Here is a 15,863-nt window from a genome sequence, read left to right on the forward strand (position 1 = left end):
ACAGCCTAAGCAGGGAAACCCAGACTTCCCTTTCCCCAGCCACTTCGTCTAGCTCTTCCCGGGGGATCCCGAGGCGTTCCCAGGCCAGCCGGGAGACATAGTCTTCCCAACGTGTCCTGGGTCTTCCCCGTGGCCTCCTACCGGTCGGACGTGCCCTAAACACCTCCCTAGGGAGGCGTTCGGGTGGCATCCTGACCAGATGCCCGAACCACCTCATCTGGCTCCTCTCCATGTGGAGGAGCAGCGGCTTTACTTTGAGTTCCTCCCGGATGGCAGAGCTTCTCACCCTATCTCTAAGGGAGAGCCCCGCCACACGGCGGAGGAAACTCATTTGGGCCGCTTGTACCCGTGATCTTATCCTTTCGATCATGACCCAAAGCTCATGACCATAGGTGAGGATGGGAACGTAGATCGACCGGTAAATTGAGAGCTTTGCCTTCTGGCTCAGCTCCTTCTTCACCACAACGGATCGGTACAACGTCCGCATTACTGAAGACGCCGCACCGATCCGCCTGTCCATCTCACCATCCACTCTTCCCCCACTTTCCAAAGTCAATCATTAAAATAAATGTTGCTGAATGCTTTGAATGGGATAAGGCGGTTAACAGTTACGGAAATGTCAATGAAAAGTCAGTCCTTGACTTTGATTTGTTAAATGTGAGGTTAAAAATGGCATTTTGATGTTTTTAATGGGACATTTAGGAAAGCAATGTGTTGTTTTTTTGTGACAATTCAAATCAACATGTCCAAAAAGGAGTAGAAGGAAGAAGAGCTCATTTAATCCTTCCCCTTTTCCACGTGAATTACTAAGCCGTCATTCACACTCTACACTCATACATCTTTTTCGTCAACTCAATGTTGTCCACTTTGTTTGTTCAAAAGTATTGAGAATTAAAACGTGACAGCACACTTAAAATCATGAAAATAGGGGTAAAAAATAAAAAGAGTAATGAAAAAGATTGTTCATGAAAATGAACATTTATAATAAGTAAAGAAGTTTAAATCCATACAAGATCATGAATCATCAATCAATGTTTATTTATATAGCCCCAAATCACAAATGTCTCAAAGGACTGCACAAATCATTACGACTACGACATCCTCGGAAGAACCCACAAAAGGGCAAGGAAAACTCACACCCAGTGGGCAGGGAGAATTCACACCCAGTGGGACGCCAGTGACAATGCTGACTATGAGAAACCTTGGAGAGGACCTCAGATGTGTGCAACCCCGCCCCCTCTAGGGGACCGAAAGCAATGGATGTCGAGCGGGTCTAAGATGATACTGTGAAAGTTCAATCCATAGCGGCTCCAACACAGCCGCGAGAGTTCAGTTCAAAGCGGATCCAAGACAGCAGCGACAGTCCCGTCCACAGGAAACCATCCCAAGCGGAGGCGGATCAGCAGCGTAGGGATGTCCCCAACCGATACACAGGCAAGCGGTCCATCCTGGGTCTCGGCTCTGGACAGCCAGTACTTCATCCATGGTCATCGGACCGGACCCCCTCCACAAGGGAGGGGGGGACATAGGAGAAAAAATAAAAGAAGCGGCAGATCAACTGGTCTAAAAAGGAGGTCTATTTAAAGGCTAGAGTATACAAATGAGTTTTAAGGTGAGACTTAAATGCTTCTACTGAGGTAGCATCTCCAACTGTTACCGGGAGGGCATTCCAGAGTACTGGAGCCCGAACGGAAAACGCTCTATAGCCCGCAGACTTTTTTTGGGCTCTAGGAATCACTAATAAGCCGGAGTCTTTTGAACGCAGATTTCTTGCCGGGACATATGGTACAATACAGTACTGGCGTGATTATATTGACAGAATAACCCAATGTATGGGTCATTTCTGGATGAGAACAGCAATCTGTTATTGGTGAAGATCATGAATGGAAGGCATTGTTTGATATTGTTCATCTCTGTCATATATGAAGATGTGATTACCTTTGCTGCGTCAAGACTTTTTCTTTCTTCTTCTTGCAGTCCAGATGATTTGTCCATTTGCTTGATGTTTTTGACAACTACTTCTTTGACTTCTTCCATTTCATTTCAAGTGCCTTTCCCCAGGAATGACTTAAGCTAGGCAAATCTGTCTGAACAAAAAATATGTCTCTTTTTCCGCAAAAATAAATACTTTTAACTTTGCTTGGATTCCAGTTTCTAAAAGGTCTTACAGAGTGACTACAGGGCTGTAGTAACTGAATGTTGTGTTGCATTACAGTATGAAGGTCCTCATACTAACGTTTTGCCTGATTGGGGCCGTTCTTGCCAAACCCGTGAGTACAGATTTTGGTGTGACAAGCATGTCATTGAAAGTGCTCGGTTCCATCCGAGACAAACAATTTTTGAAATATAAGGGGAAAAAATGCAATAAATCTTTTTGTTTTGGCAGATTTCTTTCAATGATGTTGCCGAGTCGAGCGAATCAAGCGAATCGGTGAGTGTATTTCCTGTTTAAGAACCAGAACACATATCCTTTGACTAATTGCACCCTGATGACACCTGGAGTCTGCACATTCTTGCGTCTACAACTGGCAGCCTAGAAGAGAAGATGTTCATGTCAATTGTCTTTCAGGCCCAGACTGGAGCTTCCAATCAGCATTACAACCAACAGCAGGTGATTCATTCCACACCTTAATGATGGACGCTGGCAGCACTGAAGTAATGATTTCCATGTTGAACGGTATCATTGAATGTTTTCAGACTGGAGGTTCCTATAATCCCCAACCCTATCAACATTACAACCCCCAGGACCAGCAACAGGTGACATAGTGTTAGGATTTTCTCCTTTGCATGCATCATTTTCATCTTTTATGCCTTTTCTTTCAGAGCTCTGAGGAAAATGGCCAACAAGTGAGTACATTTCGAACAAGTTTGATACTTTCATTGGTCATGATGTTAGGTTGACTCAGACAGTGCCGGGGAGAGGTAAGGGGCTTTCAGTATGTCAGGGTGAGGTAAGACACTTCCAGTATGTCAGGGGAGAGGTAAGGGTCTTCCAGTATATCAGGGGAGAGGTAAGCGACTTCCAGTATGTCAAGGAGAGGTAAGGGACTTCCAGTATGTCAAGGAGAGGTAAGGGACTTCCAGTATGTCAGGGAGAGGTAAGGGACTTTCAGTATGTCAAGGAGAGGTAAGGGACTTTCAGTATGTCAAGGAGAGGTAAGGGACTTTCAGTATGTCAAGGACAGGTAAGGGACTTCCAGTATGTCAAGGAGAGGTAAGGGACTTCCAGTACGTCAAGGAGAGGTAAGGGACTTCCAGTATGTCAGGGGAGAGGTAAGCGACTTCCAGTAAGTCAAGGAGAGGTAGGGGACTTCCAGGATGTCAGGGAAGAGGTAAGGGACTTCCAGTACGTCAGGGGAGAGGTAAGGGATTTCCAGTATGTCAAGGAGAGGTAAGATACTTCCAGTATGTCAAGGAGAGGTAAGGGAGTTTCAGTATGTCAAGGAAAGGTAGGGGACTTCTTGTATGTCAAGGAAAGGTAAGGGATTTCCAGTATGTCAAGGAGAGGTAAGATACTTCCAGTATGTCAAGGAGAGGTAAGGGAGTTTCAGTATGTCAAGGAAAGGTAGGGGACTTCTAGTATGTCAAGGAGAGGTAAGAGACTTCCAGTATGTCAAGGAGAGGTAAGGGACTTCCAGTATGTCAAGGAGAGGTAAGGGACTTTCAGTATGTCAAGGAGAGGTAAGGGACTTCCAGTATGTCAAGGAGAGGTAAGGGACTTTCAGTATGTGAAGGAGAGGTAAGGGACATCCAGTATGTCAAGGAGAGGTAAGGGACTTTCAGTATGTCAAGGAGAGGTAAGGGACTTTCAGTATGTCAAGGAGAGGTAAGGGACTTCCAGTATGTCAAGGAGAGGTAAGGGACTTTCAGTATGTCAAGGAGAGGTAAGGGACATCCAGTATGTCAAGGAGAGGTAAGGGACTTTCAGTATGTCAAGGAGAGGTAAGGGACATCCAGTATGTCAAGGAGAGGTAAGGGACTTCCAGTATGTCAAGGAGAGGTAAGGGACTTTCAGTATGTCAAGGAGAGGTAAGGGACTTTCAGTATGTCAAGGAGAGGTAAGGGACATCCAGTATGTCAAGGAGAGGTAAGGGACTTCCAGTATGTCAAGGAGAGGTAAGGGACATCCAGTATGTCAAGGAGAGGTAAGAGACTTTCAGTATGTCAAGGAGAGGTAAGGGACTTTCAGTATGTCAAGGAGAGGTAAGGGACTTCCAGTATGTCAAGGAGAGGTAAGGGACTTTCAGTATGTCAAGGAGAGGTAAGGGACATCCAGTATGTCAAGGAGAGGTAAGGGACTTTCAGTATGTCAAGGAGAGGTAAGGGACATCCAGTATGTCAAGGAGAGGTAAGGGACTTCCAGTATGTCAAGGAGAGGTAAGGGACTTTCAGTATGTCAAGGAGAGGTAAGGGACTTCCAGTATGTCAAGGAGAGGTAAGGGACTTTCAGTATGTCAGGGGAGAGGTAAGGGACTTCCAGTATGTCAAGGAGAGGTAAGGGACTTTCAGTATGTCAAGGAGAGGTAAGGGACTTTCAGTATGTCAAGGAGAGGTAAGGGACTTTCAGTATGTCAGGGGAGAGGTAAGGGACTTTCAGTATGTCAGGGGAGAGGTAAGGGACTTCCAGTATGTCAAGGAGAGGTAAGGGACTTTCAGTATGTCAGGGGAGAGGTAATGGACTTCCAGTATGTCAAGGAGAGGTAAGGGACTTTCAGTATGTCAGGGGAGAGGTAATGGACTTCCAGTATGTCAAGGAGAGGTAAGGGACTTTCAGTATGTCAGGGGAGAGGTAATGGACTTCCAGTATGTCAAGGAGAGGTAAGGGACTTTCAGTATGTCAGGGGAGAGGTAAGGGACTTTCAGTATGTCAGGGGAGAGGTAATGGACTTTCAGTATGTCAGGGGAGAGGTAAGGGACTTCCAGTATGTCAAGGAGAGGTAAGGGACTTCCAGTATGTCAGGGAGAGGTAAGGGACTTCCAGTATGTCAAGGAGAGGTAAGGGACTTTCAGTATGTCAAGGACAGGTAAGGGACTTCCAGTATGTCAAGGAAAGGTAAGACACTTCCAGTATGTCAAGGAGAGGTAAGGGACTTTCAGTATGTCAGGGGAGAGGTAAGGGACTTCCAGTATGTCAAGGAGAGGTAAGGGACTTTCAGTATGTCAGGGGAGAGGTAAGGGACTTTCAGTATGTCAGGGGAGAGGTAAGGGACTTTCAGTATGTCAGGGGAGAGGTAAGGGACTTTCAGTATGTCAGGGGAGAGGTAAGGGACTTTCAGTATGTCAGGGGAGAGGTAAGGGACTTTCAGTATGTCAGGGGAGAGGTAAGGGACTTCCAGTATGTCAATGAGAGGTAAGGTACTTTCAGTATGTCAGGGGAGAGGTAAGGGACTTCCAGTACGTCAAGGAGAGGTAAGGGACTTCCAGTATGTCAGGGAGAGGTAAGGGACTTCCAGTATGTCAAGGAGAGGTAAGGGACTTTCAGTATGTCAAGGACAGGTAAGGGACTTCCAGTATGTCAAGGAGAGGTAAGGGACTTCCAGTATGTCAAGGAGAGGTAAGGGACTTCCAATGTGTCAAAGAAAGGTAAGGGACTTACAGTATGTCAAGGAGAGGTAAGGGACTTCTAGTATGTCAAGGAGAGGTAAGGGACTTCCAGTATGTCAAGGAGAGGTAAGGGACTTCCAGTATGTCAGGGAGAGGTAAGGGACTTCCAGTATGTCAAGGAGAGGTAAGGGACTTCCAGTATGTCAAGGAGAGGTAAGGGACTTCCAGTATGTCAGGGAGAGGTAAGGGACTTTCAGTATGTCAAGGAGAGGTAAGGGACTTTCAGTATGTCAAGGAGAGGTAAGGGACTTTCAGTATGTCAAGGAGAGGTAAGGGACTTTCAGTATGTCAAGGAGAGGTAAGGGACTTCCAGTATGTCAAGGAGAGGTAAGGGACTTTCAGTATGTCAGGGGAGAGGTAAGGGACTTCCAGTATGTCAAGGAGAGGTAAGGGACTTTCAGTATGTCAAGGAGAGGTAAGGGACTTTCAGTATGTCAGGGGAGAGGTAAGGGACTTTCAGTATGTCAGGGGGGAGGTAAGGGACTTTCAGTATGTCAGGGGAGAGGTAAGGGACTTCCAGTATGTCAAGGAGAGGTAAGGGACTTTCAGTATGTCAGGGGAGAGGTAATGGACTGTATGTCAAGGAGAGGTAAGGGACTTTCAGTATGTCAGGGGAGAGGTAATAGACTTCCAGTATGTCAAGGAGAGGTAAGGGACTTTCAGTATGTCAGGGGAGAGGTAATGGACTTCCAGTATGTCAAGGAGAGGTAAGGGACTTTCAGTATGTCAGGGGAGAGGTAAGGGACTTTCAGTATGTCAGGGGAGAGGTAATGGACTTTCAGTATGTCAGGGGAGAGGTAAGGGACTTCCAGTATGTCAAGGAGAGGTAAGGGACTTTCAGTATGTCAGGGGAGAGGTAAAGGACTTCCAGTACGTCAAGGAGAGGTAAGGGACTTCCAGTATGTCAGGGAGAGGTAAGGGACTTCCAGTATGTCAAGGAGAGGTAAGGGACTTTCAGTATGTCAAGGACAGGTAAGGGACTTCCAGTATGTCAAGGAGAGGTAAGAGACTTCCAGTATGTCAAGGAGAGGTAAGGGACTTTCAGTATGTCAGGGGAGAGGTAAGGGACTTCCAGTATGTCAAGGAGAGGTAAGGGACTTTCAGTATGTCAAGGAGAGGTAAGGGACTTTCAGTATGTCAGGGGAGAGGTAAGGGACTTTCAGTATGTCAGGGGAGAGGTAAGGGACTTTCAGTATGTCAGGGGAGAGGTAAGGGACTTTCAGTATGTCAGGGGAGAGGTAAGGGACTTTCAGTATGTCAGGGGAGAGGTAAGGGACTTCCAGTATGTCAATGAGAGGTAAGGTACTTTCAGTATGTCAGGGGAGAGGTAAGGGACTTCCAGTACGTCAAGGAGAGGTAAGGGACTTCCAGTATGTCAGGGAGAGGTAAGGGACTTCCAGTATGTCAAGGAGAGGTAAGGGACTTTCAGTATGTCAAGGACAGGTAAGGGACTTCCAGTATGTCAAGGAGAGGTAAGGGACTTCCAGTATGTCAAGGAGAGGTAAGGGACTTCCAGTATGTCAAGGAAAGGTAAGGGACTTACAGTATGTCAAGGAGAGGTAAGGGACTTCTAGTATGTCAAGGAGAGGTAAGGGACTTCCAGTATGTCAAGGAGAGGTAAGGGACTTCCAGTATGTCAGGGAGAGGTAAGGGACTTCCAGTATGTCAAGGAGAGGTAAGGGACTTCCAGTATGTCAAGGAGAGGTAAGGGACTTCCAGTATGTCAGGGAGAGGTAAGGGACTTTCAGTATGTCAAGGAGAGGTAAGGGACTTTCAGTATGTCAAAGAGAGGTAAGGGACTTTCAGTATGTCAAGGAGAGGTAAGGGACTTTCAGTATGTCAAGGAGAGGTAAGGGACTTCCAGTATGTCAAGGAGAGGTAAGGGACTTCCAGTATGTCAGGGAGAGGTAAGGGACTTTCAGTATGTCAAGGACAGGTAAGGGATTTCCAGTATGTCAAGGAGAGGTAAGATACTTCCAGTATGTCAAGGAGAGGTAGGGAGTTTCAGTATGTCAAGGAAAGGTAGGGGACTTCTAGTATGTCAAGGAGAGGTAAGGGACTTCCAGTATGTCAAGGAGAGGTAAGGGACTTTTAGTATGTCAAGGAGAGGTAAGGGACTTCCAGTATGTCAAGGAGAGGTAAGGGACTTCCAGTACGTCAGGGGAGAGGTAAGCGACTTCCAGTAAGTCAAGGAGAGGTAGGGGACTTCCAGGATGTCAGGGAAGAGGTAAGGGACTTCCAGTACGTCAGGGGAGAGGTAAGGGATTTCCAGTATGTCAAGGAGAGGTAAGATACTTCCAGTATGTCAAGGAGAGGTAAGGGAGTTTCAGTATGTCAAGGAAAGGTAGGGGACTTCTTGTATGTCAAGGAGAGGTAAGGGATTTCCAGTATGTCAAGGAGAGGTAAGATACTTCCAGTATGTCAAGGAGAGGTAAGGGAGTTTCAGTATGTCAAGGAAAGGTAGGGGACTTCTAGTATGTCAAGGAGAGGTAAGAGACTTCCAGTATGTCAAGGAGAGGTAAGGGACTTCCAGTATGTCAAGGAGAGGTAAGGGACTTTCAGTATGTCAAGGAGAGGTAAGGGACTTTCAGTATGTCAAGGAGAGGTAAGGGACTTTCAGTATGTCAAGGAGAGGTAAGGGACTTCCAGTATGTCAAGGAGAGGTAAGGGACTTTCAGTATGTCAGGGGAGAGGTAAGGGACTTCCAGTATGTCAAGGAGAGGTAGGGGACTTCTAGTATGTCAAGGAGAGGTAAGAGACTTCCAGTATGTCAAGGAGAGGTAAGGGACTTCCAGTATGTCAAGGAGAGGTAAGGGACTTTCAGTATGTCAAGGAGAGGTAAGGGACTTTCAGTATGTCAAGGAGAGGTAAGGGACTTCCAGTATGTCAAGGAGAGGTAAGGGACTTTCAGTATGTCAGGGGAGAGGTAAGGGACTTCCAGTATGTCAAGGAGAGGTAAGGGACTTTCAGTATGTCAAGGAGAGGTAAGGGACTTTCAGTATGTCAGGGGAGAGGTAAGGGACTTTCAGTATGTCAGGGGAGAGGTAAGGGACTTTCAGTATGTCAGGGGAGAGGTAAGGGACTTCCAGTATGTCAAGGAGAGGTAAGGGACTTTCAGTATGTCAGGGGAGAGGTAATGGACTTCCAGTATGTCAAGGAGAGGTAAGGGACTTTCAGTATGTCAGGGGAGAGGTAATGGACTTCCAGTATGTCAAGGAGAGGTAAGGGACTTTCAGTATGTCAGGGGAGAGGTAATGGACTTCCAGTATGTCAAGGAGAGGTAAGGGACTTTCAGTGTGTCAGGGGAGAGGTAAGGGACTTTCAGTATGTCAGGGGAGAGGTAAGGGACTTTCAGTATGTCAGGGGAGAGGTAATGGACTTTCAGTATGTCAGGGGAGAGGTAAGGGACTTCCAGTATGTCAAGGAGAGGTAAGGGACTTTCAGTATGTCAGGGGAGAGGTAAGGGACTTCCAGTACGTCAAGGAGAGGTAAGGGACTTCCAGTATGTCAGGGAGAGGTAAGGGACTTCCAGTATGTCAAGGAGAGGTAAGGGACTTTCAGTATGTCAAGGACAGGTAAGGGACTTCCAGTATGTCAAGGAGAGGTAAGAGACTTCCAGTATGTCAAGGAGAGGTAAGGGACTTTCAGTATGTCAGGGGAGAGGTAAGGGACTTCCAGTATGTCAAGGAGAGGTAAGGGACTTTCAGTATGTCAAGGAGAGGTAAGGGACTTTCAGTATGTCAGGGGAGAGGTAAGGGACTTTCAGTATGTCAGGGGAGAGGTAAGGGACTTTCAGTATGTCAGGGGAGAGGTAAGGGACTTTCAGTATGTCAGGGGAGAGGTAAGGGACTTTCAGTATGTCAGGGGAGAGGTAAGGGACTTCCAGTATGTCAATGAGAGGTAAGGTACTTTCAGTATGTCAGGGGAGAGGTAAGGGACTTCCAGTACGTCAAGGAGAGGTAAGGGACTTCCAGTATGTCAGGGAGAGGTAAGGGACTTCCAGTATGTCAAGGAGAGGTAAGGGACTTTCAGTATGTCAAGGACAGGTAAGGGACTTCCAGTATGTCAAGGAGAGGTAAGGGACTTCCAGTATGTCAAGGAGAGGTAAGGGACTTCCAGTATGTCAAGGAAAGGTAAGGGACTTACAGTATGTCAAGGAGAGGTAAGGGACTTCTAGTATGTCAAGGAGAGGTAAGGGACTTCCAGTATGTCAAGGAGAGGTAAGGGACTTCCAGTATGTCAGGGAGAGGTAAGGGACTTCCAGTATGTCAAGGAGAGGTAAGGGACTTCCAGTATGTCAAGGAGAGGTAAGGGACTTTCAGTATGTCAAGGACAGGTAAGGGACTTCCAGTATGTCAAGGAGAGGTAAGGGACTTTCAGTATGTCAAGGACAGGTAAGGGACTTCCAGTATGTCAGGGAGAGGTAAGGGACTTCCAGTATGTCAAGGAGAGGTAAGGGACTTCCAGTATGTCAAGGAGAGGTAAGGGACTTTCAGTATGTCACAGACAGGTAAGGGACTTCCAGTATGTCAGGGAGAGGTAAGGGACTTCCAGTATGTCAAGGAGAGGTAAGGGACTTCCAGTATGTCAAGGAGAGGTAAGGGACTTTCAGTATGTCAAGGACAGGTAAGGGACTTCCAGTATGTCAAGGAGAGGTAAGGGACTTTCAGTATGTCAAGGACAGGTAAGGGACTTCCAGTATGTCAAGGAGAGGTAAGGGACTTCCAGTATGTCAAGGAGAGGTAAGGGACTTCCAGTATGTCAAGGAGAGGTAAGGGACTTCCAGTATGTCAAGGAGAGGTAAGGGACTTCCAGTATGTCAAGGAGAGGTAAGGGACTTCCAGTATGTCAAGGAGAGGTAAGGGACTTCTAGTATGTCAAGGAGAGGTAAGGGACTTCCAGTATGTCAGGGGAGAGGTAAGGGACTTTCAGTATGTCAGGGGAGAGGTAAGGGACTTACAGTATGTCAAGGAGAGGTAAGGGACTTCCAGTATGTCAAGGAGAGGTAAGGGACTTCCAGTATGTCAAGGAGAGGTAAGGGACTTTCAGTATGTCAAGGACAGGTAAGGGACTTCCAGTATGTCAAGGAGAGGTAAGGGACTTCCAGTATGTCAAGGAGAGGTAAGGGACTTCCAGTATGTCAAGGAAAGGTAAGGGACTTACAGTATGTCAAGGAGAGGTAAGGGACTTCTAGTATGTCAAGGAGAGGTAAGGGACTTCCAGTATGTCAAGGAGAGGTAAGGGACTTCCAGTATGTCAGGGAGAGGTAAGGGACTTCCAGTATGTCAAGGAGAGGTAAGGGACTTTCAGTATGTCAAGGAGAGGTAAGGGACTTCCAGTATGTCAGGGAGAGGTAAGGGACTTCCAGTATGTCAAGGAGAGGTAAGGGACTTTCAGTATGTCAAGGACAGGTAAGGGACTTCCAGTATGTCAAGGAGAGGTAAGGGACTTTCAGTATGTCAAGGAGAGGTAAGGGACTTCCAGTATGTCAAGGAGAGGTAAGGGACTTTCAGTATGTCAAGGACAGGTAAGGGACTTCCAGTATGTCAAGGAGAGGTAAGGGACTTTCAGTATGTCAAGGACAGGTAAGGGACTTCCAGTATGTCAAGGAGAGGTAAGGGACTTTCAGTATGTCAAGGAGAGGTAAGGGACTTCCAGTATGTCAAGGAGAGGTAAGGGACTTTCAGTATGTCAAGGACAGGTAAGGGACTTCCAGTATGTCAAGGAGAGGTAAGGGACTTCCAGTATGTCAAGGAGAGGTAAGGGACTTTCAGTATGTCAAGGACAGGTAAGGGACTTCCAGTATGTCAAGGAGAGGTAAGGGACTTCCAGTATGTCAAGGAGAGGTAAGGGACTTTCAGTATGTCAAGGACAGGTAAGGGACTTCCAGTATGTCAGGGAGAGGTAAGGGACTTCCAGTATGTCAAGGAGAGGTAAGGGACTTCCAGTATGTCAAGGAGAGGTAAGGGACTTTCAGTATGTCAAGGACAGGTAAGGGACTTCCAGTATGTCAAGGAGAGGTAAGGGACTTTCAGTATGTCAAGGACAGGTAAGGGACTTCCAGTATGTCAAGGAGAGGTAAGGGACTTCCAGTATGTCAAGGAGAGGTAAGGGACTTCCAGTATGTCAAGGAGAGGTAAGGGACTTCCAGTATGTCAGGGGAGAGGTAAGATACGTTTTGTATGTCAGGGGAGATAATTATTGACAAGCACTGGGTTAGCCTATTTTCTGAAGAAAAACTCAATGATCAAACTTCCAGGTCCCACGTCTGTAACTGACTGATGGATAGTATTTATTTTAAGATGTGAATATGTTGTTGTTGTATTTTTATTTTTTTTAAATGATGCTGTCTTTATGTCTATGGATGTTCTCATTCATCAGGTCATTGTCCTCTCAGGGTCTTCAATTGACTGTTAGGTTTGTCCTAGAAGATGGTTCTCCTCTCATCCAAGTAGGCTTCATGAGTTCTGTCACCAGCCACTGGATTAGATCTAAGTCTATGAGCATGAACTGTACCTGAATGAGCCTCCTCGGACAAACCAAACAGTCCATTGAAGGCCCTGAGATCATGATGTCTTGCATGAAATGTGTGGGTGCACAGGCTCGTCTAACAAAAGGGATTTTTTCTCCCATTTTGTGTTCAAAAACATCAATCAGGGACACAAATTGCTGTCAAAAAATTATATTTTACATATCGGTATTAATGTTGAAGAGTATCAATATATGTCTGTTAATTCTACTTTTCAGGCTCAGGCATCATATGATCTGCATTCCTACCAACATTACCTCCAGCAGTACCAACAACAGGTGATTTACTCTCCACGTGACTTATTTTGGATTTCCTCTTGAATAAAACGCAGCAGTGGGCTTCACTGTGGTAGAGGGGTTAGTGCGTCTGCCTCACAATACGAAGGTCCTGCAGTCCTGGGTTCAATCCCAGGCTCGGGATCTTTCTGTGTGGAGTTTGCATGTTCTCCCCGTGAATGCGTGGGTTCCCTCCGGGTACTCCGGCTTCCTCCCACCTCCAAAGACATGCACCTGGGGATAGGTTGATTGGCAACACTAAATTGGCCCTAGTGTGTGAATGTTGTCTGTCTATCTGTGTTGGCCCTGCGATGAGGTGGCGACTTGTCCAGGGTGTACCCCGCCTTCCGTCCGACTGTAGCTGAGACCCAAAAGGGAATGAGCGGTAGAAAATGGATGGATGGATGGATAAAACGCAGCAGTATTTCAGTAACGTCTGTTAATTCTCTTTCAGGCTCAAAGCGGAGGTTCCTATGATCCACACTATCAGCATTACCTCCAACAGTATCAATACCAACAGGTGATTTATTCAACATACTAGCCACCTTACTGTCTAAATTAAGACAACTTTTTTTCCCCTCCGGTTCAGAGTTGGGATCCACATTATGATAGTTCCATGCACCAACCCGCAAGTCAGTCAAATGAGCACAAACAGCACCCTAAGGAAGCAGACACAAGCAGCACAGCTGTTGAAAGCCATGAGAGTACCGACAGTGAGAGCAATGATGCCAAGGACCAAAGCTATCCCATCCAGGCACCAGAACAGAGCTTTGGAACGGACGACAGCAAGAGCACCAGCCATGAAGACAGTCAGACCGAAGACAGCACAAGCAGCGAAAGCGCTGAGTCCAATGAGACCACCATCGCTGACACAAATGAGGGTAGTGACAGCCATGACTCCAGTCAAACCAGTAACAAGATCATTGTCGTCAAGACCATGCTAATGAGCAGCGCGACTGACAGCAGTCAAACCAGCAAGGGTAGTCAGGAAACCAGTAGTGAAAGCAGTGGGACCAGTAAGGCCAGCGACAACATAAGCAGTGAGACCAGTAAAGCCAGCGACAACACCAGTAGTGAAAGCAGTGAAACCAGTAAAGCCAGCGACAACACCAGCAGTGAAAGCAGTGAAACCAGTAAGGCCAGCGACAACACCAGCAGTGAAAGCAGTGAAACCAGTAAGGCCAGCGACAACACCAGCAGTGAAAGCAGTGAAACCAGTAAAGCCAGCGACAACACCAGCAGTGAAAGCAGTGAAACCAGTAAGGCCAGCGACAACACCATTAGTGAAAGCAGTGAAACCAGTAAAGCCAGCGACAACACCAGCAGTGAAAGCAGTGAAACCAGTAAGGCCAGCGACAACACCAGCAGTGAAAGCAGTGAAACCGGTAAGGCCAGCGAGAAGGTCCATGCCGTCAAGACCATATTGGTGAGCAATGTGATTGACAACAGTCAAACCAGCAAGGATAGTCTTGAAGCCAGCAGTGAAAGCAGTGAGACCAGTAAGGCCAGCGACAATAGCAGTAGTGAGACCAAGGACAAGGACAACGTGAGCAGTGAGAGCGGTGAAAAGGTCTTCAACATCCACAGTAGTGACACCTACAAGACAATTAAGGCTAATGTAATAAGCTACAGCATCAAGAGCGTACATGATGTTATTGACAACAGTGAAAGCAGCAGTGAAGAAGTAAGTGACACCAGTAGGACCATCAAGAACAGCACTAAGGCCACTGGCAGTAACAGTCATGAAAGCAGTGAATTTAGCCAAACCACAAGCAAAGAAAACAGTGGAACTACCAAAGTCAGTGACATTGCCGATCATGAAAGCAGTGAATCCAGTGACACCACCAGCAATGAAAGCAGTGAATCCAGTGACACCACCAGTCTTAAAAACAATGAAACCAGTGACACCACTAGTCTTAAAAGCAGTGAATCCAGTGACACCACCAGTCATGAAAGCAATGAAACCAGTGACACCACTAGTCTTAAAAGCAGTGAATCCAGTGACACCACCAGTCATGAAAGCAGTGAATCCAGTGACACCACCAGTCTTAAAAGCAGTGAATCCAGTGACACCACCAGTCTTAAAAGCAGTGAATCCAGTGACACCACCAGCCATGAAAGCAATGAAACCAGTGACACCACCAGTCTTAAAAACAGTGAATCCAGTGACACCACCAGTCATGAAAGCAGTGAATCCAGTGACACCACCAGCCATGAAATCAGACAAATCCTTAAGACCAGTAACATTCTCGGGCAGGTAAACACTAAATCCAGTAATACCAAGACACACAAAAGCAGCGAATCCAGTGACACCACCAGCCATGACAGCAACGAATCCAGTGACACCATCAGTCTTAAAAGCAGTGAATCCAGTGACACCACCAGTCTTAAAAGCAGTGAATCCAGTGACACCACCAGCCATGAAAGCAGTGAATCCAGTGAGAGCACCAGTCTTAAAAGCAGTGAATCCAGTGACACCACCAGTCTTAAAAGCAGTGAATCCAGTGACACCACCAGCCATGAAAGCAGTGAATCCAGTGAGAGCACAGGTCTTAAAAGCAGTGAATCCAGTGACAGCACCAGCCACGAAAGCAGTGAATCCAGTGAGAGCGCCAGCCATGACACTAGTGGAACCTCAAAGGCCAGTGACAGAAGCAGCCATGAAAGCCATAAAGACCCAGAGTGTCAAAATGGGGCAGAGAGCTGCGAGAGCGAGGAGTATTTCTTCCAGGACATCGGCGACGATGCCCACTACTCGGTGGACCATCTGATGGCGCCAGATGGAGACGGCATGGAGTTCCGCCTGCGAAGAAGATGACCTCACCTCCACCTCCCACATTCACTTCAACACTATCTAATAAGCTTACTAGACATATCAGGTGGACTATACAATATTTTTTTGACTCTTGAAAGTTAATTTTTGGGTTTATCGTAATGTTTCCTTTGTGTGTGCATGTGTGTTTGTGTGCGTGCAGGTGTGTGTGTTTGTGTTAAAAACATTTTGACCTCTCGTGTGTTGCAGAATGTATCCATACACTTGTACCTTGTGTGTATGTTTTGTGAGAATAAATGTTTAATTGTACAAAACATCTCCTCCTGATGGTCATTGGAAGCAATGCTAAGCATTTTCTACTACTTATTTCCTTTGGGATCACGGGTGGCGCTGGTTCCTATCTCAGCTACAAGCGGCCGGAAGGCGGCGTACACCCTGGACAAGTCGCCACCTTGCAATACCCAGCAGAGCTTCATCAAATGAGGCCAGACGTAGTGGAGATGATGGAATGAACAATGTGTACATGCACTGCTTGTAGAGCTTGAAGGAAGGGAAAGTGTCCTGCATCCGAGCCATCTCGCCCAAACTGCCAAGGTAACAGCTGGCATCAGCATTTCTGAGTCTTAAAGGGGAACATTATCAGCAGACCTATGCAAGCGTCAATATATACCTTGATGGTGCA

At 46.8% G+C, this 15,863-nt stretch overlaps 1 protein-coding gene across 1 annotated transcript in view; it reads left to right on the forward strand.

Moving 5' to 3' along the window:
- LOC133539062 (dentin sialophosphoprotein-like) overlaps positions 1-15,497 on the forward strand; it is a 16,868-nt gene extending 1,371 nt beyond the window's left edge. Inside the window, exons 2-9 of the mRNA XM_061881097.1 lie at positions 2,216-2,270; positions 2,387-2,431; positions 2,570-2,611; positions 2,698-2,757; positions 2,824-2,847; positions 12,352-12,411; positions 12,863-12,928; positions 12,998-15,497. Of these exons, the coding sequence (XP_061737081.1) occupies positions 2,217-2,270; positions 2,387-2,431; positions 2,570-2,611; positions 2,698-2,757; positions 2,824-2,847; positions 12,352-12,411; positions 12,863-12,928; positions 12,998-15,226 (2,580 nt within the window). The 5' untranslated portion in view covers position 2,216 and the 3' untranslated portion in view covers positions 15,227-15,497. The remainder of the gene's footprint in view (positions 1-2,215; positions 2,271-2,386; positions 2,432-2,569; positions 2,612-2,697; positions 2,758-2,823; positions 2,848-12,351; positions 12,412-12,862; positions 12,929-12,997) is intronic.
- The last annotated feature ends 366 nt before the right edge of the window (positions 15,498-15,863 follow it).

The sequence above is a fragment of the Nerophis ophidion genome, linkage group LG20 (genome assembly GCF_033978795.1).
Source record: "Nerophis ophidion isolate RoL-2023_Sa linkage group LG20, RoL_Noph_v1.0, whole genome shotgun sequence".
In the NCBI taxonomy this organism is placed as follows: Eukaryota; Metazoa; Chordata; class Actinopteri; order Syngnathiformes; family Syngnathidae; genus Nerophis; species Nerophis ophidion.